Source organism: Garra rufa, chromosome 8, assembly GCF_049309525.1.
Source record: "Garra rufa chromosome 8, GarRuf1.0, whole genome shotgun sequence".
Lineage (NCBI taxonomy): Eukaryota > Metazoa > Chordata > Actinopteri > Cypriniformes > Cyprinidae > Garra > Garra rufa.
In genome coordinates, this window is record NC_133368.1 from 12,323,538 (window position 1) to 12,347,582 (window position 24,045).

Here is a 24,045-nt window from a genome sequence, read left to right on the forward strand (position 1 = left end):
GTAGACATACCTCTCTATATTCCTAAGTGTCTCTGCGTTAGTGTTTAAATGAGTCTGAGTAACACTTTGAAATGGAAGTGCTACTGCCTTGCATAATTACAGCATCAGCTTAGAAGTAAAGACAAAGCAGATCACGATTGTCTAAATGCCAGTAAACCTTTGAAAAAGGTTTTAAGAAAATATGTTTTGGAATTTAAGCCTATTTAAAGGAACACTCCACTTTTTTTGGAAATAGGCTCATTCTCCAACTCCCCCCGAGTTAATAAGTTGATTTTTACCGTTTTGAAATCCATTCAGCCGTTCTCCTGTTCTGGCGATATCACTTTTAGCGTAGCTTAGCATAGATCATTGAATCCTATTAGACCAATAGCATCACGTTCAAAAATGACCAACGAGTTTCCATATTTGTCCTATTTAAAACTTGACTCTTCTGTAGTTATATCGTGTACTAAGACCGGTGGAAATGCAAAGCTGCGAGTTTCTAGGCTGATAAGATTAGGAACTACACTTCCATTCCGGCGTAATAGTCAAGGAAGTTTGCTGCCGTAATAAGGCTGCAAATGTGCAAATGCTAAACTAGCTTGGAACTCATTTCTGATAATACTCTGCCTGCTTTGGCCATATTACGGCAGCAAACTTCCTTGACTATTACGCCGGAATGGAAGTAATACACTTCCTAATACTGTCTTGTTAGCTCAATGATCATTTAGTGATAGTTGTTTATGAGTCCCTTGTTTGTCCTGAACAGTTAAACTGCCCGCTGTTCTTCAGAAAAATCCTTCAGGTCCCACAAATTCTTTGGTTTTTCCGCATTTTTGTTTTAAGAGCTGGGGGTGAATACTTTTGAGCAGAATGGAAATGTGTAAAAAAAAAATATTTTGCCTAAATATCATATTTTTTTTCATTTAGTACTGCCATTCAGAAGCTAAAGAATATGCTTACATGTAGTGTTAATTTCGTCAGACGAGACGAGACGAAATATGTTCGTCAACGACCTTTTTTTTCATGACTAAGACGAGACGATGACAAGACTGCACCACTGTCCAAAAACGCTGACTAAGACTAAATGAACATGCATTATTGTTGACGAAAAAAGACGAGACGAAAATGTTTTGCATAAAATAAAAACTAAGATAAAATCTCTCTTCATTTTCGTCTACAATCGTCTCTGCTTTTTCATCAGCTGTTATGGCTTTGAAACATTCAAACTGCGCTTTGGCGCGCTGGCTGGCGCTGAGCCAGAGAAGGACGAGCTCTGCTCTTGTCATATAATCACAACTATGCAGTGTTTTTAACCACATAACGCTTATTTTAGGTTTCAGACATTTAAATACACATAAGTACTAGTAAAAGGAGACATTTAGAGTTTGTAAAATACACACATAGGTCTATGGAAGCAGCAAAATAAATATAACTTGCCGATGTGTTTTATTCATATCACATACACATAGGCTTAGTAACTAAAAAGTTCACTATATTCCTCTTCTAGTTCACCAGCCACTTGCATGTATTTCGGGAGAAACGGATGAATGTATATGTGCTGTAAATACGGCTGACAGGACTCTCTGAGTCTGAATGGCAGCGCGAACAAACATGGCCGCGCCCATCTCACGTTACAGATTACGATCCAGATCATTTATATAGGGTTTTAAACGACGAAACATACTAATTCACACATATTTGTGAATCGGAATATTAGATAGTTCATGGCATGGTTAGCAAGTGTGTGAGTATTCTGGATAAAAAAGGAAAAACGAAATAAAAGCGATCTATCTGTCATACAGTGTTATTGTGTCTGTGTTGTGTCACGTGACAAGCTTGATGCGTCGCCATGGAAACAATAAGGACGAACGTTCTAAAATAACGGTCGCTTAAAAAAAAACTCACTCTCAGGGGTCCGCTAGAATATTTTAAACTCACCACTGAAAGGGTTAATTTTGTGAATGTGTCTCCTAAATCAGAAATTGAAAACCAGACACGTTTAACATTTGCATTCAACAAAAATCATTCAACAAGTGTATTTTGTCAGGTAATTATGACATTTAACCAATGTTTGAGATATGTGAAACACTTTTTTTACTGAAATGTGTATCAGTAATAATCTCAGTAATAATGTGTTATTTTAAAAAAAAGACTACAATTTTTTGACTAAACCTAGACTAAAATATATTGAGTTCTTTTTTGACTAAAACTAGACTAAAATTAAAAGACTTTTAGTCGACTAAAACTTGACTAAGATACCTTGAGTTTTCTTTTGACTAAAACTAGACTAAAATGACGAGACTTTTAGTCGACTAAAACTTGACTAACAAAAAAAGATATGTGAATGACTAAATATGACTAAAACTAACAAGGACATTTGGCACAAGACTAAGACTAAGACTAAATTAAAAATAGGTGACGAAATTAACACTACTTACATGTTTCCCAGAAGACAAAATAAGTTAAATTTACCCTGATCTTCAAATTCCAAAAGTTTTCACCCCCACCCCCATATTTACTTTATGCAATGAAATTACCTAGCCTAGTTTTATTTATTTATTTTTTTTTTTATACACAGTAATGTACTTATACAATAAAGTAATACCGTGTTTTTGTACTATTATAGAAAACCAGGCCTGTTGTTCAAGTACAAATTTTCCTTAATAAATTCAGATCATAGAAGGTCATTAAATATGCACATTCATTGAGTAATCTTCAAAAATGTACATCAGATGGTGGTTGTGTGAGTGAGTAAGTGTGTGTACGTGCTTGTTTCAGCAGTGTGTGAGGTTCACACTAGGTCTATCAGACTGGGCTGATGGCAGAGATGCTGTCTCTGGTGTGAAAGCGACGGCTGCAGCAGAGAAGGGCAGCCTGTAGAGCCCCACACACGCTTAAATAACTGGAAATAATTTGATTATTCTAGCCTTCCAGTTGAGCGGCGAGGCTCTTTGACACTCTGGAGCGCTTGAGAGGCCAAAGCGAGCACAGCCTATGTGTATTTACACGTGATCCTAAAGCAGTACAAATGCAGGGGAGTGGACAGAATCCAAAACTGACACACAACGAGCACTAAATGCAAGCACAAATTGGCTTTGGCAGCTGGATAAAACAATTTAGCACTGTGGCAGGTTACTTGATTAGGAATTGTTTTGTTAAAAATGTTGTGTAATAATTTATTATTTCAGTTGACCTGCCATTGTCAGGTGTGGCAAAAAGTGAAATATGCACACTGGGTGTGTCTCATTGATGTGCAGTGATGGAGTGTGTTTTAGGGAGGTGCAGTGAGTGTGTGCCAGGCCTCATGAGATATGAGAGCTGCTCGAGGTTTATCATCCTGACTAAACTCACTCTTTACCTTATCTGGAGATTATCCAGTCCAGTGAGCGTAGCAGTAAAAACAGGCCTGGATGAGTCGTGACTAGGCAGCTTTCCTAATAAACACTGTGGACCGTAATAAAAGAAGGTCATGTAGTTTTTCGCACACGTACATTAATGGACTGCAGAAATGCTGACGTGCGTTTTCTATCATCATTGATTGTAGTTATTGTGTTTTCCATTATAGAAGTACAAGATAAGCATTCCACATGACAATTTATTTATTGTTTTTAAGTTTTAAAAGATATGCCACTATATTTTATTAATGAGATGTATGTTTACGTTGAGTGCTTTACTAAAATGACTTCATTTTATTATATGTTACTCTGGACCACAAAACCAGTCTTAAGTAGAATGGGTATATTTGTCTCAATAACCAAAAATGCATTGCATGGGTCAAACTTATCGATTTTCCTTTTATGCCAAAAATCATAAGGATATTAAGTAAAAGTCATGTTCCATTAAGATAATTTGTAAATTTCATACTGTAAATATATCACACCTTAACTTTTGATTAGTAATATGCATTGCTAAGAACTTCATTTGGACAAATTTAAAGGTGATTTTCTTAATATTTAGAGTTTTTTGCACCCTCAGATTCCAGATTATTAAATGGTTGTATCTCGGCCAAATGTTATCCTATCCTAACAAACCATGCATTAATGGAAAGCTCATTTATTCATGATGTACAAATCTCAATTCAAACAAATTGACCCGTATTATTGGTTTTGTGGTCCAGGGTCACGTATGTGTATTTTAGGGTTATTTTAGTTACTAAAATTGAAAGTGAAACCATTTTCTTTACTTGAAATACATTAACTAAAAATGAAATATACCATTTTTTTAGTTCAGCTAGTAGCCAAGGCAGCATTTCTCCTTTTAAAAAGAGTTTGAACTTGATGTACTAAAATAAAACACAAAATAAAATAAAAATGAATGAAAACTGACATATATAAAAGAAACAAAAGCAACTAACACTGACAAGAATATATAACAAAATAACGAAAATATTCAAATGAAAATGAAAACAGGAAATATATCTAAAAACTGTTTCATGATATTAATAAAAATAAAAACTGCACACAGAGAATTATAACTGTAATTATTGGCCATTTAAAAACCCTATATATAGTTACATATGTACATTTAATATTATGTAATTTAAGGTTATAATAAATTTTAAAGTATTAATATATTTAGAATATTTATTTAATATTTCATAATTTAATATTTTTTTCATATAGTTAAAATGTAATCGTAACTGTACTGATTTATATTATATACACCTATATGAAGATGTTTTAAAGAAATTGAGCTGAATGTAATGTTCTTTAAAGAACATCAAGGCTGTATTTGATCAAAAATACAAAAAAAACAGTAATATTGCAAAATGTTATTACAATATAAAATAATGGTTTCTATTTGAATATACTTTTAAAATATAATTTATTCATTTGATGCAAAGCTGAATTTTCATCAGGCATTACTCTAGTCTGAAGTGTCATGATCCTTCAAAAATCATTCTAATATGCTGACTTATTAGAATTATCAATATTGGCAATTGTTGTGCTGCCAAATATTTCTTTGGAACCTGTGAAACCTTTTTTAGGATTCTTTAATGAATAAGAAGTTTAAAAGAACAGCATTTATTCAAGATAGAAATCCTTTCTAACAATGTAAGTCTTTACTATCACTTTTTTTTTTAAATCAATTTAATACATCTTTGCTGAATTAAAGTATGAATTTCTTTCAAAAAATGAAAGAATAAAAATGTACTCACCCAAACTAGTGTATATTCTTAAAAAACATTTATATTTTACTTTTTATACATCAAAGAATCATAAAACAAAACATTAAGCAACACAACTGTTTCCAGCACTGATAATAAGTCAGCATATTAGAATGATTTCTGAATGATCATGTGACATTGAAGACTGGAGTAATGATGCTGTAAATTCAGCTTTGATCACAGGAATAATTTGGATTTTAATGTATATTAAAATAGAAAAACATTGTTTTACATTGTAATAATATTTCACACTATTACATTTTTTTCTTTATTTTTGACCAAATAAATGCAGCCATGATGAGCATAAGAAATGTCTTTAAAAACATCAAAAATCTTACTAATCTCAAATTTTGTCCAGATAACAGATGGCAAATAAGTGTATTAAAGCCATTTGGTAGCTCTGTGAGGTATAAAGACAGCAATTTAAGTTCTTCACTGATAATGTTCTCCTCCACTGGACCTGCAAAATCTTTTTCACATATGTGTATATTCAAATCCAACACATCAAGACAAGTCATGCCAGGTTTCTGTTGTGTATGTTGTAACCAAGGTGCACATTCAAATTACACAAATCTTTTTTGTTAGCTGCAGTGGAAAGGGAAATTTCAGAAGCATCAGATGACTTAGTATATAAAGCACAAAGTCATCGGGAATACTTTTCTGGCGCTTCTTAGTCATTTTTGGAGCTTGATTGCCCCTGGTAATCATTTTCTTGGTAACATTAACTTTTATAGTCTATGGAAGCTGAAAAAAATCATACAGATTTAGAACGACTTGAAGTAAAAAATGACAGGTATTGTATATTTACTATAACTATTCGTTTTATATCTCCTATTCGGTGCAGATATTGGCTGGCGCAAAATAGTTTTCCCATCACTGCTTGAGTGCCTCAACTAGTATCTGTATGACAGTTCTTATTCGTCATTTCAGCGGTTCGTTTCTTTTATCTGACAAAGGTATTCGTTGAGGCCATTGTGCACAAACTTAATAACACACAAGGGAGGTGTAAACATGATTGTCTTCCTCTCTTCTGATGCAGATCTACTATACGGGAAAGTATCAGAGCCTCGGTATCAAGCAGGGCGGCCCGTCGGCTGGGAAGTGGGTGGAGCTGCCAGTAACTAAGTCGCCCAAGATCGTGCAGTTCTCAGTGGGCCATGACGGCTCCCACGCCCTGCTGGTGGCGGAGGATGGGAGCGTCTTCTTCACAGGCTCTGCCAGCAAAGGGGAGGACGGAGAGTCAAGTATGATGGAAATCATTATCATGTACATACTTGATTTGCGATAATGTTATTTTTGCACATAGATCAACTGTTGGTGTCTGTTTTTAGCAAAGAGCAGGAGACAACCAAAGCCCTACAAACCCAAGAAGATGATCAAACTCGAGACCAAGACGGCCATCTACACAGCCTGCAACAATGGCAGCAGCAGCATTGTCACTAAAGATGGAGAGCTCTACATGTTTGGCAAGGATGCCATTTACAGTGACAGTACCTGTAAGTGCCACCTGCCAGATGCCCATTTAAAGATGGCAGGAATGAAATGATGGCCTATCATATTGCTGTCTGTAAAACCGTATATCTGTCTCCTGTGGGAGAGATTATTTAGAGCCAGTACATGCTCTGCATTCACAAAAAAGGGGATATGTTTAGAAAACACCATATTTGGACCTAGGATATGCAAATACCATCAGCACTGATTACTGCATATTCATATTCCCCTGTTTTAAATTTAAATATCTTTTTACTTCACAGAAAACCCTTTAAAATAGCAATATTCTTGAAGAGTTACTTAAAAAAAGTGCTTGAATTATTGAAACATAATGTATCTGTGAAATAAATGTTTAATTTTTTCAAATCTTTTCACCCAAAATTCACACAATTAAAAAAAAAAAAACGTTTTCCCCCCGTTTTTTTTTTTAGTTAATATCATAAAACTAGTGAGCTAAACCAGTAGTAATACTGACAGTGTCGTGTAAACATGGCTGAAGACACGAAAAGAGGAACAGATGAGTAGAATCAATTATTTACGTCATTTACGCTGATTCAAACTCATGACTTCAATCATTCATTTCAAGCAGTTTACTAGCAAAAACCAGATCAACTTCAAAAAAGCCATTCACTTTTGAACTTCAGCATTGCATTGAATGATTTCAAGGAGCTTTTTGAAACTCTGAATCAGTTAAACCATTGCGTCGCAAAATGATTCACTGTTTCGAAGCGTTCCAATCGGATTACGCGTCGCAAATCATTTTTTTCAGATCACTTCGGAGCGGGTTTCCATGAATAAATCATTTGTGATTCAAGTCCTGATCTGAAATGATGATTAAGATCGGGACTTCGGAGCATAGATCATGAGTCATTTGGTTTAGATCAGAATTTCGGAGCGGGTACACAAATCTTTTGCTTGATCCGAACTTCAGAGCGCACATTGTGAGTTCCTTGATTTAGATCGTAACTTCGGAGTGGGTTTGTGAATCTTTTGCTTAAGATCGGAAGTTCAGAGGGCAGATCACAATTCATTTGATTTAGATTGGGATTTCGGAGTGCGTTTGTGAATCTTTTGCTTTAGATCGGAAGTTCAGAGGGCAGATCACAATTCATTTAATTTAGATTGGGATTTAGGAGTGGGTTCATAAATCTTTTGCTTCAGATTTGAATTTGAAATGCGGATCGCAGATCATTTGATTTAGATTGGAACTTCAGAGCAGGCTTGTGTATCTTTTGCTTTATATCGTAAATTAGGCGCACAGATCGCAAATAATTTGATTTAGATCAGAACTTTGGTTCATCATTATTTTGCTTCAGATCAGAACTTCAGAGTGTGGATCACAAATCATTTGATTTAGATTGGAACTTCGGAGCGGGTTTTTGAATCTTTTACTTCAGATCGGAACTTTGAAGCGAGATTGTGAATTTTTTGGTTCAGATCGGAACTTCGGAGTGGGTTCGTCAATCTGATCACAAATCATTTGATTTAGATTGGAACTTTATAGCGGGTTTGTCAATCTGATCATGAATCATTTGATTTAGATCAGAATTTCATAGTGGGTTCGTAAATCTTTTGCTTCAGATTGGAGCTTTGGAGTGTGGATCACAAATTATTTGATTTAGATTGGAACTTTGGAGCGAGATTGTGGATTTTTTGGTTCAGATTGGAACTTCGGTGCGCCCATCATGAATCACTTGATTTAGATCTGAACTTCGGAGCAGGTTTGTGAATCTCTTGCTTCTGATCGAGACTCTGGAGCGGGTTTGTGAATCTCTTGTTTCAGATCAGAACTTCGGAGCGTGGTTGGGGAATCAGTTGTTTAAGATCGGAACTTTGGAGTGGGTTTGTGAATCTTTCGCTTCAGATTGGTACTTTGGAGCATGGATCGTGAATTATTTGATTTCGATCGGAATTTTGAGTATCATTTTATTAGTACATTTTTAACTATCTATACTAAATAGATTTATCTTTTTTAGAATTTGAAAAATAAGACTTTGTTTGATAAGTGAGAAATCAAAAAAATTTGTGCTTGAAAAGTCCTTGAAAGTTCTAGAATTCGATTTTACAGTATCTGTATGATGCATGATTAATTTGTTTCTCTCCTCATCATCACAGGTCAGGTGTCAGATCTGAAGGGGCACTTTGTAACTCAGGTAGCCATGGGAAAAGCTCACACCTGTGTGCTGACCAAGAGCGGGGAGGTGTGGACATTTGGAGTCAACAACAAGGGCCAGTGTGGTCGAGACACTGGAGCCATGAGCCAGGCAGGGAAAGGTGAGAACCTTTTAATGCTTTTTACACCAAACATAAAAATGATACATTAGCAACGCCCTGAATATTCCTGATAATCTTCAGAGAATTACACCAAATAGAGTGAAAGATATGGTCAATTTTCCATCTTCATAAAAACATGAGGGGGAAAAGATAATTACTACAGTCGACTTTGTAATTCTGTGATTATTGCGTTTAAAAGGGTGTTATTTGATGTTTTGCTGCTGTAGCATTTGGAGTAGAGAACATGGCCACCGCAATGGACGAGGACTTGGAGGATGAGCTGGATGAGAAGGAGGAAAAGTCTATGATGTGTCAGCCAGGCATGCACAAGTGGAAGCTGGACCAATGTATGGTGTGCACCGTGTGTGGAGACTGCACCGGCTATGGAGCCAGCTGTGTGAGCAGCGGCCGACCTGACAGAGTGCCAGGAGGGTGAGAGAAACCAAACAACACACACACACACACACACACACACACACACACATAGAGGGATGACTGCATACCACACCAGACATGTTTACACGGATCACGATTTTCCAGCTATTGACAGCATTCAGAATAAGAAATTTGTTTGAAAACTTTCTTTTTTTTATTTGGTCAAATGGGCTACAAGGGACAAGGAAGATTAATTTGAATTATTAATCATCATGCTTATTAGTTCAAAAATTTTCCCATTTAAATTAAAGGAATAGTTCACCCAAAAATAAAAATTAACCCATGATTTACTCACCCTCAAGCCATCCTAGGTGTATATGACTTTTTTTTATATTTCAGACGAATACAATCAGAGTTATATTAAAATATTCTGGATCTTCCAAGCTTTATAATGGCAGTGAATGGCTGTTGAGATTTTAAAGTCCAATAAAGTGAATTCATCCATCACAAAAAGTGCTCCACGTTGTTCCAGGGGTTTAATAAAGTCCTTCTGAATCGAATCAATGTGTTTATTTAAGAAAAATATCCATATTTAAAACTTCATAAACCATAATCTCTAGCTTGCAGTAACTGTCGTAAGCATGTTTACAAAAAGAACGGATGGGACAATTTTTAATGTAAATCTAATTGTATTCATCTGAAAGGACAAATATACATCTAGGACATCATATTCACATAGGATGGCCTTAGTGTGAGTAAATCATGGGGTAGTTTTTCAATTTTAGGTGAACTGTCCCTTTAACAAACAAATTAAATTGTCATGGTTTAAAAAAAATGTAGCTACTTTTAACAATAATAAATCATTTTAAATGAAACTTTAAAATTAGATTTAAAAATATATCTGTCTCTTTGTCAATTTAGTGTTTATTTTAATTCTTAAAGGAACACTCCACTTTTTTTGGAAATAGGCTCATTCTCCAACTCCCCCCGAGTTAATAAGTTGATTTTTACCATTTTGAAATCCATTCAGCCGTTCTCCTGTTCTGGTGATATCACTTTTAGCATAGCTTAGCATAGATCATTGAATCCTATTAGACCAATAGCATCACATTCAAAAATGACCAACGAGTTTCGATATTTGTCCTATTTAAAACTTGACTCTTCTGTAGTTATATCGTGTACTAAGACCGGTGGGAATGCAAAGATTCAAATTTCTAGGCTGATAAGATTAGGAACTACACTCCCATTCCGGCGTAATAGTCAAGGAAGTTTGCTGCTGTAATAAGGCTGAAGCAGGAGCAGTAATACCACGCAGCACATGTGCAAATGCTAAACTAGCTGGGAACTCATTTCTGATAATAGTCCGCCTGCTTCGGCCATATTACGGCAGCAAACTTCCTTGACTATTACGCCGGAATGGAAGTGTAGTTCCTAATCTTATCAGCCTAGAAACTCGCAGCTTTGCATTTCAACCGGTCTTAGTACACAATATAACTGCATTAGAGTCAAGTTTTAAATACAACAAATATGGAAACTCGTTGGTCATTTTTGAACGTGATGCTATTGGTCTAATAGGATTCAATGATCTATGCTAAGCTATGCTAAAAGTGATATCGCCAGAACAGGAGAACGGCTGAATGGATTTCAAAACGGTAAAAATCAACTTATTAACTCGGGGGGAGTTGGAGAATGAGGCTATTTCCAAAAAAAGTGGAGTGTTCCTTTAATTTTCTGCTCTTTCATATCTCAAAGAAATAATTCACTTGAATACACATTAAAATACTACAAAATAATGTGACTCAAGTAAGAGTAAGTAAAAGAAACTCAACTACCAGATGTTTTCTGTTGACTTGTAGCTGTTGAAAAGGCATTAGCTCATTATTTAAAGGAATAGTTCCCCACAAAAATGAAAACTTGCTGAGAGTTGATCCTCAGGCCATCTGTTTCTTCATCTGAATAGATGAAAATTAGCGTTACATCACTTGCTCCCCAATGAATCCTCTGCAGCGAATGGGTGCCGTCAGAACGAAAGTCCAAACAGCTGATAAAAACATCACAATAATCCACAAGTAATCCACACAACTCCAGTGAAGTGAAAAGCTGCATGTTTGTAATAAATTAATTTTTAATATGTTTTTAACTTCTAACCATTGCTTCCAGCTAAAATATGAGTCCTTTATCCATAATATTGTTTTATCTAGTGAAAAAGTGGTCACATCTGAATCAGGAGAGAAATATGCACAGATAAAACACTATTTACAAGCAAAAACAGTTCTTAACAAATATGTCGGTGAATTTTGATGTGAAACTTTTTCACCGGAGGAAGTGTTATTATGGATTATGGGCTGTTTTCTCTGAAATGTATTATTCTGTATATATCGAGTCACTACTGCAGTCCATTGCATCAGTGTTAGTCCTTATCCGTTTATTTGTGTCTGTCCTCTGCAGGATTTGTGGCTGTGGCTCTGGTGAGTCGGGCTGTTCGTCATGTGGCTGCTGTAAGGCTTGTGCCAGAGAGCTGGATGGTCAGGAGGCCAGACAGAGAGGAATCTTTGATGCTGTGAAGGAAATGATACCGCTGGACCTGCTGTTAGGTACTGAGGTGTCATCCAGTCATATTCAGTACAGTTTCATAGCCATCAAATCACATCCCTTTCCTGTCTGCGGGCCATGTTCATGTCATATGTTCAACCATACTGTCTGCATGCATGAAATATTCAGCTTAGGGAAGGGCAGAATGAAAATTCAACAACTGTATATATATACTTCAAATATAATAAAATGAGTTGATCAGCTGTTCAACACTTCAAAATATATATGCATTCCAGCATATATAAAAACGAATTTGGCCAATCTAATTTCTACCATCATGTGGTATGTAGTTATACTGCCCAGTCCTAATGCAGATCATCAGTCACTGGTTGCTTTGGCAGTGTTGTCTTTGTATATTTGCCTAGTGCATCAGCACTCTGTGTGTGTGTTTTGTTTGGATCATTTCTCTGCTCTTGTCTCTCACTGTCTTGTGTTTCGTCTCATGCTCATCATTCACCTGCCTGTGTTGTTTCTCATTTGTCTCCTCCTTTGGCCCCGCCTGTGCTGGACCTCTGTTATTTTAGCTGTGCCTGTCCCTCCTCCCCCAGGCGTCAATATAGAGGAACACACCCAGATTCGACAGGAGGAGAAGAGACAGCGCATCAACCGCCGGCACCGGCTGGAAGAGGGCCGAGGTATGACTCCCACATGACCAGAGCCCAAAATAAACCCCACACGTGTGCTGCACAAACATGCTACTTAGCTATAATGCAATTTTATACAAATGTGGATAGCATTTACTACCTAAAACCAGAGCTGGGTGATATATCAGATATTTACAGTATATTTGAGATATATATTTGAGACTATTATACACCACCGTTCCAAAGTGTAAGGGTCAGTATTTGAAAGATAATGACATGAAAATTTGTAACATTTATAACATTTGTAACAGTCTTTACTGTCACTTTTGATCACTGCAGGCAAAAACACATTTTTTTCATGCACCCATCAAGTTTGAGATTTTGGGCTTTTTGGTTTTTCATAAAGTGTTTTTTCAGACTAGTGGAAAGACAACATCTAAAAAACACTGTTAAGTGTTTCTTTTATAGCACTTTATCTATTTGTGTCAATAGATTTCAATTACAATACATATTTTAAAGGCTGTTTCTCAAAATGAGTTTTTTCTCCTACACTGAGCCATAAATCTCAACTTCAGTAGCACTTGCACACACCAAACTTTGCATTTTTATTCCTGTCTATATCCTGAAGGTTTTTACAGAAGGATTTGTTCATATGATTTGCTTGATTTTTATTAAAATTATAAAATGGGAAAAAAAAGTAGTGTTTCCTGTCTGTTCTAAGTTTTTTCTGAACTATGTCGTGACAAAATGAGATGCCAAAAATCCCCTCTGTAAAAACTTTTGACTCTAAAATGTCAAAAAAATTAAACAAGAATTTTGAAACTGACTTCATCCAGTGTTTAGATTTTTGTACTAGAAATTAGCGCATATTTCATTTAAATAATGCCTCATTTGCATATTTAAACCTTCCATTTTAGAAAAATTGTAATACAAAAAATGTTTGCAATTAGCAATGTAATCAATCAACTGGGTAAGAAGATAACTATTAGTTAATTTTTTTTTACCCTATTCACCTGCAGTGTCTCGCCTTAATGCATTTTTCTGACTAAAATAATTTCTTAAAAATAGTATAAAATGATGCAAAATTATGAATATTAATACCTTCAGTAGCCAAAAGGGCATTTGGTTCATTTTTGCAATTATATTTTATATATTTACAATGTATACACTGCTAGTCAAGTAGATTTTTTTTAATGTTTTTTTTTAAAAAAGTCTCTTTTGCACACCAAGCCTGCATTTATTTGATCAGCAAAAACAGTAAAATTTTGAAATATGTTTGCTATTAAAAAAAAAAAACTCTTTTCTCTTTGAATATATTTAAAATGTAATTTATTCTTGTGATTTCCAAGCTGAATGTTTTGCATTATTACTCTAGTCATATGGTCCTTCAGAAATCATTATAAAATGCTGATTTTCTGTTGAAGAAACATGTTTTATTATTTATTATCAATATTTAAAACACTTAAGTGCATTTTATTTATCAGCGATGCTTTAAATTGATCAAAAGTGATGTTAAAGACATTTTTAATGTTAAAAAAAGAATATCTGTTTCAGATAAATGCTATTTTCAACAATGATAATAATATTAAATGTTTTTGAACAGAAAATCAGAATATTAGAATGCTTTCTGAAGGCTCATGTGACTGAAGTATTGATGCTAAAACTTCATCTTTTAAATCACAGCAATAAATTGCATTTTAAAATGCATTCAAACAGAAAGCAGTTATTTTAAATAGTATATATATATATATATATATATATATATATATATATATATATATAGATATAGATATAGATATAGATATATATAGATATAGATATAGAGAGAGAGAGAGAGAGAGAATCCATTTCATAGAATTAAATATTTGATTTTATTTATGTTTATTTATATTTAAATTTTTAGGTATATCACCAGGCTCTAATATTCAAATTTTTTACACATCAAACAATTTTGCACCATAACGTAACACAAGAATTTGGTAGACAGGCCGTACTGCAGATATTACATGTTTTATTTCCCCAGAAACATCTAATCGTAATCCATTCTCCAGTTCACTCTCATACACAAACTTGATTATGAGCACTTCATACAATTTCCACAAACTTTCCTTCTTGATTCAAAGATGGAGTGTTATTTTCTACTCAATAATACTCCAAAGCGGACTGATCATCCAAACTATCAGCGTTACCTTCTACCTCACATGTGCTTGTTTCCTCTGGGAGTGGGTGGCTTGTGGATGTTCCCTTCTCGCTTGTGTTCTCATAATATACCATGTGTTATATACCATGTTTTATTTTCCATTTGTGAGATGCTTTGCCCCATGCATGTGAAAGTTTCTCTTTCCCCCCCATAGGCCCCCTTGTTTTCCCTGGTCCCCTTTTTATGAACCAGCGTGAGCAGGTGCTAGCCAGACTAAGACCCCTTCAGGCCTTTAAGCTAATGCGGGAGAGACTCAAAGGTACTGCGGTCTTCACTACAGACTCCACCTGGAGCCCCATAATGCCCCTCTCTCTCTCCCTTCCTTCAACAAACTCTGCTCTACCGCCTCTTTCGGCTTTCTCTGGACACAGTAACGGTTTTCTCACTCTGCGTTTCTACCTCTGTCTCTCTGGTGAAAGAATAAACACCTAACTATAGTTTGCTACCTCTTTTCTCTTCTAACATAATAGTCAATTTGCCATATGTTGTATGCTGTGCTCAGTACGTTGTTAAACAATTAGACCCTGCTGTCAGGTGGAAAATATCACTATTAAACCAAACAAGTGGAGTGATACTAGACAACTGTCACGCTGTGTTAACTGTTATTGGGAAAGCAGTGGCCAAATGTGGAGGCTTCGCTTAAAATAGCTAATTGACATTGAAGTTAGCATTTTGAGGCAAGTTTAGTTTTCTCAAAAGCTTAAAATAAATCCTAGAGCATGGCCAATATAAATAGAACAGTATGCCTTGTAGTTATTTTAAGAAACATTGAAATAATAGCCAAGCTGAATCTCCATCTGAATATCTGGCCAACGCAAACCAATCCAGTATCTAGGTCAATATCACACATCTTTTATTGTTAAATAGTTAACCTACAGGTGTCTTTATTTACTCACATTCATGTCATTCCAAACACATGCGCTGTTATTATATTAGTCAATGTTGTATTTTCTTATTTTGTCTGAGAACAAGGGAATGTTCATGCATCTCAGCAGTTCATAGTAGGACTGTTATGTTAACTGATTTTCTCCAATCTCAAATGATGTTATCTTGATATCTTTGTACATTTTGGAAAGAAAATATAAATAATTATGCTATCAATCAAACTCATCATTAAATGCATATTCATCTCTTTTATAACCACTGAATCACACTGTAAATACAAGTGTAGCATACTAAAACATCTTACTGTTGATCAGTCTAGCACCCCGTTTTTAATTTTTTTTTAATCTAATTCAAAAACTTCTCAACTCGTGAACTAACTTTTTGGGTTCAGGTGGAGTGCCTTGCTTTCATCTGTCATCGCCTACTTCATTTTGTGTGGCAGTAGTAGCTACACGCTACGTCAGCGTCGTCTTCTTTTTTCTGTTTTATGAGTTTTATGAGACTAGTGTTATGGAGCAATACCTTCCCCAACCATGTTGTAGTGTGAACCAGTGACCAGTATTTTATCATATGAATTAACAAGATATCAGTATTTTTTTTTAATCAAATATTCTGGTATATTGTGACGCCCCTAGTTCCTAGTGACCACAACTGCCAAGCTCCAAAAACGTCAAAAAAGGCTTCTATTTTTCATCTTCTCTTTTCATAGCTGTTGAATACCATAATCTATTCAGTATAATAATACTGATTAATAGGTCTACTGATACTGAATAATACGCCACGTAATGTTGCAGACTGTTATGACACCTGCAAGAACCAGTGCATTTTTGAGTTTTAGACAGAGGTTAATATTATCAGTTGTGAGTCAGTATTAGTAAATTATTAACGAATAACCACTAAAATAACAGGATATAGGTTTCGGAATGACACCAAAACAGAAATTCCATATTTCCTACACTGTTCCTTTCTACTACCAACCTTCATTGTAGGGGCATTATATGTTTTTGGGGGCATGGTTTTCTTCTTACTATATCAAAACACAGTCTGCTAATGTAAAATACAGTGATGTAAAAAAAAATAAAAAATGGTAGGTTTATTTGAACAGTGAGAGACAGAATAACAACAAAAAAAATCCAGAAAACACTTTTCAAAAAAGATGTAAATTGATTTGTATTTTCATGAGTGAATTAAGTATTTGGCCCCTTCACAATCACAGAGGTCAGATGTTTCTTGTAGTTGGCCACCAGGTTTGCACACATCTCAGGAGGGATTTTGTCCCACTCCTCTTTGCAGATCCTCTCCAAGTCATTACAGTCTTGAACCTGATGTTTGACAACTTGAACCTTCAGCTCCCTCCACAGATTTTCTGTGGGATTAAGGCCTGGAGACTGGCTAGGCCACTTCAGGACTTTAATGTGCTTCTTCTTGAGTCACTTCTTTGTTGCCTTGGCCGTGTGTTTTGGGTCATTGTCATGCTAGAATACCCATCCACAACCCATTTCAATGCCCTGGCTGAGGGAAGGAGGTTCTCACCCAAGATTTGACGGTACATGGCCCCGTCCATCGTCCCTTTGATGCAGTGCAGTTGTCCTGTCCCCTTAGCAGAAAAACACCCCCAAAGCATAATGCTTCCACCTCCATGTTTGACGGTGGGGGTGGTGTTCTTAGGGTAATAAGCAGCATTCCTCCTCCAAACATGGCGAGTTGAGTTGATGCCAAAGAGCTCGATTTAGTCTCATCTGACCACAACACTTTCACCCAGTACTCCTCTGAATCATTCAGATGTTCTTTGGCAAACTTCAGACGAGCATGTGCTTTCTTGAGCAGGGGGACATTGCAGGCACTGCAGGATTTCAGTCCTTCACGGCGTAGTGTGTTACCAATTGTTTTCTTGGTGACTATGTTCCCAGCTGCCTTGAGATCATTGACTAGAATCTCCTGTGTAATTCTGGGCTGATTCCTCACTGTTCTCATGATCACTGAAACTCCACGAGGTGAGATCTTGCATGAAGCCCCAGACCGAAGGAGATTGACAGTTATTTTGTGTTTCTTCCTTTTGTCACCTTCTCAACAACCTGCTTGGCGATGGTCTTGTAGCTTATTCCAGCCTTGTGTAGGTCTACAATCTTGTCCCTGACATCCTTGGACAGCTCTTTGGTCTTGGCAATAGTGGAGAGTTTGGAATCTGAATGATTGTTTGCTTCCATGGACAGGTGTCTTTTATACAGGTTAACAAGCTGAGATTAGGAGCACGCCCTGCTTGTTATCTGTATAAAAGACACCTGGAAGCCTGAAATCTTGCTGAACTGTAGGGGATCAAGCGTATTTCTGGATATTTTTGTTGTTCTGTCTTTCATTGTTAAAATACACCTACCATTAATTTTATAGACTGATTTTTTTTTTTCTCTCGCTGTATGTTCCATATGCATATATTTTTGCATGCAGACATTCATTGGGACACAGGCCTGCATTTATTTTTACGCGGTGTTGTGGCACATTTACTGATCTGCACTAATCAGTGTGGAGTGAAAGGAGCCCACTTTTCCTGTTCCCTCATTGGATTTGTGCCTCAAATCAATGCCAGGTCTCTTTTATTAACCCCTGATAGAGAGAGTTTAAGGTTGTGTACAATCACAACTTCCCGCTCAGTTTATCTTCTCTTCTGCTCTGTTCGGCCTCTGTCCATGCCAATATTTCACTTCTCTGTTTTTCTCCTTTCCTCCGAGGCACCAGATCATTTCTCTTCCCAGGTCGTTAACAGCCCCCGGCTTCACTCGCTGCCTTAAGACATCCATCTCGTCTCTCGCTGTCCTTGTCTGCCCTTTACCGTCCATCCGCCCGCCCAGGCTCACGCTCTGTTCTGTGTTACAGATGGCAGCAGTGAACGCGGGGACAAAGATGCCAGTAAGATCACTACGTATCCTCCCGGGGCCGTACGCTTCGACTGTGAGCTGCGAGCCGTCCAGGTCAGCTGCGGTTTCCACCACTCCGGTGAGTCAAGATCACGTCTGACCTTCATAATGTGACAGAAAGCCATTGTTCATGTTCCCCGTCATTACTTTGGGTCAATATTTGATGTTCCTGTTTTCTGATATGCCAAGTATTAATTGAAGTTCTATGTCCATTATTAATGGTAAACCTAAATTTTTTTTTTTTTGCAGTGGTGTTAATGGAGAATGGAGATGTTTACACCTTCGGTTATGGACAGCATGGACAACTTGGACATGGAGATGTTAATTCTAGGTAATAAAGGTTTAAAGAGAATGCAGTTGTAGTTCACAGTGGCCACAATTGTCTCCAGAAATAACAGTCACATAGTATCATAAGTATCATAAAGGTAGCATAAAACACTCTTGACTCTCTAAGCATTCAGGAAAATAATTTCTTATTTATTTATTGAAATAATTTTGTTTTAATAAAAGTATTATTTTATTTATTTTTGTAATTAAATTATTAATGATATTAAATATTTAATTGTTTTAATTTGTGTATTTAAACAATTGAATTGTATTTATTCTAATTATTTATTTTAAATATTTATGTATTATTTTACGTTTATTTTAATTCTTTATATTCAATATTCATTTTAATTATTTAATTGTTTTATTTAAATGTATTTATGTATTTTATTTATAGAATTTTAAATATTTTATATTTATATAATAATATTATTTTTTGTTTATTAAATAGGCATTGCTTTATTTATTTAAGTTTATTTATTTACTTTATTTTTATTGTTTTATTTTATCTATTTATTTATCTATGTATTTTTATTCGTGTAATTTTTTTTTTTATTATTATTTTGTTTTATTTTATAATATTCATTATTTAAGTTGTTATTTGATTTAAATTTTATTTTAGTTATTAACATAATTTTTAGTTTTTATTTATTTATTTATTTACTTTATTTTAATAATTCATTTATTTCAAATTATTAATTCTAATTTTAAATTTTATACAATTAAAATTGATAGCAAACTTTTTGTAATAGTATTTGTTTTTATTTACATGTATTTTATTTACAAAGTTATTTTACATATTCATTTAATAAAAAAATTAATATATGTATTTATTTTTGTAATTTATATTTTATTTTGTTATATTTTATATTCTACAAAATTATTCATTATTTTTAAGTATTATTAATTTTAAATTTATTTTAGTTGTTTACACAGTTTAATTTTAATTATTTACTTTATTTTAATGATTTATTTATTGTATACAATTAAAACTAATAGCAGCTATGAAAACTAAAAAACACTTTTTGTAATGGTATTTGTTTTGATTATGTTTGTGTTTAAAGTTATTTTACATTTATTTATTTTTGTAGTATTTTTATTTGATTATTATTTAGTTTTATATAATAAAAAATATTCATTATTATTTAGATTATTATTTATTGATTTAAAATTTATTTTAGTTATGTATTTACATTTATTTTTTATTCATTTACCTTATTTTAATGCAATTTATTTAAAGTAATTAATTCTAATCTTTAATTTTATACAATTAAAACTGATAGCAAACTAACTTTTTTTTATATTTATCCAAACACACAGGGGGTCACCCACTCTGGTGCAAGCTCTGCCCGGCCCCAGTACTCAGGTGACAGCAGGCAGTAACCACACTGCAGTGCTTCTCATGGATGGACAGGTCTTCACCTTTGGGAGTTTCTCAGTAAGTTAACAGTCTCCCATTCACACAAAACTTGACCAGTCAAGTTCAAATTTATCCATCTATTTGTTAACAACCTAAATATATCTCATGTTGTCTCAACAGAAAGGGCAGTTAGGTCGGCCCATCCTAGACATGCCCTACTGGAACGCCAAGCCCTCTCCGATGCCTAACATTGGCGCCAAGTACGGTCGAAAAGCCACGTGGATCGGGGCCAGCGGTGATCAAACCTTCCTCAGAATTGACGAGGCACTAATCAACTCCCACATCCTGGCCACCTCAGAGATTTTCGCTAGCAAACACATCATCGGTACGCTCTCTCGCTTGACCTCCCTGTTGTGGTTTAAAATGTGTATGTGTTGCATTCTGCTAAAGCCTTTGACCCTCCCATTCTGGTCCCTGTAGGTTTGGTTCCAACATCAGTATCTGAACCTCCTCCCTTCAAATGCCTTCTGATCAACAAACTGGACGGGAGCTGTCGCACCTTCAATGACTCAGAGCAGGAGGATCTCCAGGGTTTTGGCCTCTGTTTGGACCCTGTTTACGATGTCATCTGGAGGTGAGGCTTGTAATAATGCCAAAATGCCATTATGATCCTGTCACCTAAAAACACAATAGTCAACATCTGTTATATAGGCAGTAAATCCTCATTTCTGAAAAAATATTGGTCCAAATTCCATAATATTGACTCTAATATCAAGCCATCTTGCTGTTCTTCCAGGTTCCTACCTGCCACGCGTGAGATGTGCTGCTATAACGCTGTGATAGCAGACGCCCGTGTGCCCACAGCCTCGGACATCCAGGCCCTCTGCAGCATCTTGAGTCCTGAGCTGGCTCTGCCCTCGGGCTCCCACGCCACCACCACCCGGTCCCACGGAGCGCTGCACATCCTGGGTATGACGATATTATTTCACTGCCGTTCACTCCACCTTAGCTTTACTACTGTTTAATGTGCAGGTCACAGCACCCTCTTGTCAAGCAGGATCTCAAAACCTGTCAGGAGTGAAGTCATGTGATGGTAGAACATTCAAAGATTGCTAGCTGTTTCTCACTGAGGTCAGCTGTACAGAGACGAAATGGAGCTGGTTGACTGACAGTGTCTAAGAAAGATTGGCAGTCTTTGTGCTTGTCGGTCAAATCAAATTTTCCTTGATCTTTTGGGAATAAGAGATCATTTTACTGTGGAAACACTGTAACCTTTAGAACTTCTTCTCTAGTTAAAAAAAGAGAAAAGCTCCTTCTCTGTGTTGTAGCTTATAGAATATAGAATATATTCATTTCTGACTGAGTGTAGCACCTACAGTTCTGCTGATTCTTCAGATCCTTAAGGTTGGATGTCCTTAAGGTACACTACATGACTTTTGCCATGATTTTGCTCAAGGTTGCATTCTGGAGAACTCAATGCTAGTTGCTGGAAGTCAGAGTCAGTCTGCAGATTTTGCTCAGTTGGAGTTGCCAGAAAATCATGCAGTCTCTACTTTTCAGCTTCAGACTATGATTTTATCCAGTCAGAGGAGATCAAATGTTTGATATTTTGAGCTGATTTTAAAGCACATACTGTTTTTATGTGTCATGCATCTTCTAGCAACGAGGTCTGTTCAGTACTGTTCTTAGGGTATTCCAGCCCATTAGTATGGAAATCCGTTTCCGCCACTGAATTAAAAATAGAAAAAGGTTATTGGGAGGTTTTTATATCACAATTCTTACTTTTTTCTCAGAATTGTGTAATACAAACTCACTATATCACTATATAAACTCACAATTCTGACTTTTTTCCTCAGAATCCCATGATATAAACTCAAAATTTTGACTTTCTTCCCCAGAATTGCCATATTCTCACAATTCTGACTTGTTTTCCTCAGAATGTTGACTTTTTTTCATCAGAATTGCGTGATATTAAATTACAAATCTGACTTTCGTCCCCAGAATCGCAATGTAGACTCACAATACGACCTTTTTTTCCTCAGAATTGTGATACAAACTAACAATTCTGACTTTTTTTCTTCAAAATCGTGATATAAACTCACAATTCTGACTTTTTTTCCTCAGAATTGTGATATAAACTTACAATTCTACTTTTGTTCCTCGGAATCGCGTGATATAAACTCACAATTCTGACTTTTTTTCTTCAAAATCGTGATATAAACTCACAATTCTGACTTTTTTTCCTCAGAATGTTGACTTTTTTCATCAGAATTGCGTGATATTAAATTACAAATCTGACTTTCGTCCCCAGAATCGCAATGTAGACTCACAATACGACCTTTTTTCCTCAGAATTGTGATACAAACTAACAATTCTGACTTTTTTTCTTCAAAATCGTGATATAAACTCACAATTCTGACTTTTTTTCCTCAGAATTGTGATATAAACTTACAATTCTACTTTTGTTCCTCGGAATCGCGTGATATAAACTCACAATTCTGACTTTTTTTCTTCAAAATCGTGATATAAACTCACAATTCTGACTTGTTTTCCTCAGAATGTTGACTTTTTTTCATCAGAATTGCGTGATATTAAATTACAAATCTGACTTTCTTCCCCAGAATCGCAATGTAGACTCACAATACGACCTTTTTTCCTCAGAATTGTGATACAAACTAACAATTCTGACTTTTTTTCTTCAAAATCGTGATATAAACTCACAATTCTGACTTTTTTTCCTCAGAATTGTGATATAAACTTACAATTCTACTTTTGTTCCTCGGAATCGCGTGATATAAACTCACAATTCTGACTTTTTTTTCTTCAAAATCGTGATATAAACTCACAATTCTGACTTTTTTTCCTCAGAATGTTGACTTTTTTCATCAGAATTGCGTGATATTAAATTACAAATCTGACTTTCGTCCCCAGAATCGCAATGTAGACTCACAATACGACCTTTTTTCCTCAGAATTGTGATACAAACTAACAATTCTGACTTTTTTTCTTCAAAATCGTGATATAAACTCACAATTCTGACTTTTTTCCCTCAGAATTGTGATATAAACTTACAATTCTACTTTTGTTCCTCGGAATCGCGTGATATAAACTCACAATTCTGACTTTTTTTCTTCAAAATCGTGATATAAACTCACAATTCTGACTTTTTTTCCTCAGAGTTGTGATATAAACTCAAAATTCAAATTTTGTTCCTAAGAATCATGTGATATAAACTCATCATTTTGACTTTTTTTCCTCAGAATCGTGATATATAAACTCACAATACTGTTTTTTTTTTTTCTCAGAATCGCGTGGTATAAATGGACAAGTCTGACTTTTTCCCTCAGACTCGTGTGGTGTAAACTGACAAGTCTGACTTTTTTCCCCATCAGAATGACGTGATATTAAATTGCAATTCAGACTTCACTCTCAGAATTGAGTGCTAAACTCACAGTTGCAAGAAATCGTCATAATTGCATGATATAAACACGCAATTCTGACATTTTTCTCCCAAATGCAAATTTGTATCTTGCAATTCTGACCTTTTTTCATGCAATTTTGACTTTCTCAGAATTGCAAGATATAAACTCGCAATCGCGAGTTATAGTTGCAACTTTATATCTCATTCTGACTTTATTTCTCAGAATTGCGAGTTTGTATTATGCAATTCGGAGACAAAAAAAGTAGAACTGCGAGATGTAAAATCGCAATTGTGAGGAAAAAGTCACAATTATCTTTTTGTGTTTTTTGGTCAGTGACTGAAACGTCTTCCATACATAAGCATTACAAACGAGTGGGTCAGATTTTTAATTATTATAATGAGTTTACTTATTGTAGTAAATTACTTAAATTAATAAATAATTCAATTATTTTGAATTATATTATTTAATTATTAT

General features: G+C 35.3%; 1 protein-coding gene across 1 annotated transcript in view; it reads left to right on the plus strand.

Annotated features, from left to right (window-relative positions):
• mycbp2 (MYC binding protein 2) overlaps positions 1 to 24,045 on the plus strand; it is a 136,329-nt gene that overhangs the window by 37,196 nt on the left and 75,088 nt on the right. The window contains 13 exon segments of the mRNA XM_073845931.1: positions 6,189 to 6,393; positions 6,481 to 6,645; positions 8,756 to 8,914; positions 9,142 to 9,346; positions 11,738 to 11,883; positions 12,406 to 12,516; positions 14,820 to 14,924; positions 18,422 to 18,541; positions 18,712 to 18,793; positions 20,110 to 20,227; positions 20,330 to 20,534; positions 20,630 to 20,783; positions 20,946 to 21,118. Coding sequence (XP_073702032.1) covers positions 6,189 to 6,393; positions 6,481 to 6,645; positions 8,756 to 8,914; positions 9,142 to 9,346; positions 11,738 to 11,883; positions 12,406 to 12,516; positions 14,820 to 14,924; positions 18,422 to 18,541; positions 18,712 to 18,793; positions 20,110 to 20,227; positions 20,330 to 20,534; positions 20,630 to 20,783; positions 20,946 to 21,118 — 1,948 coding nt within the window.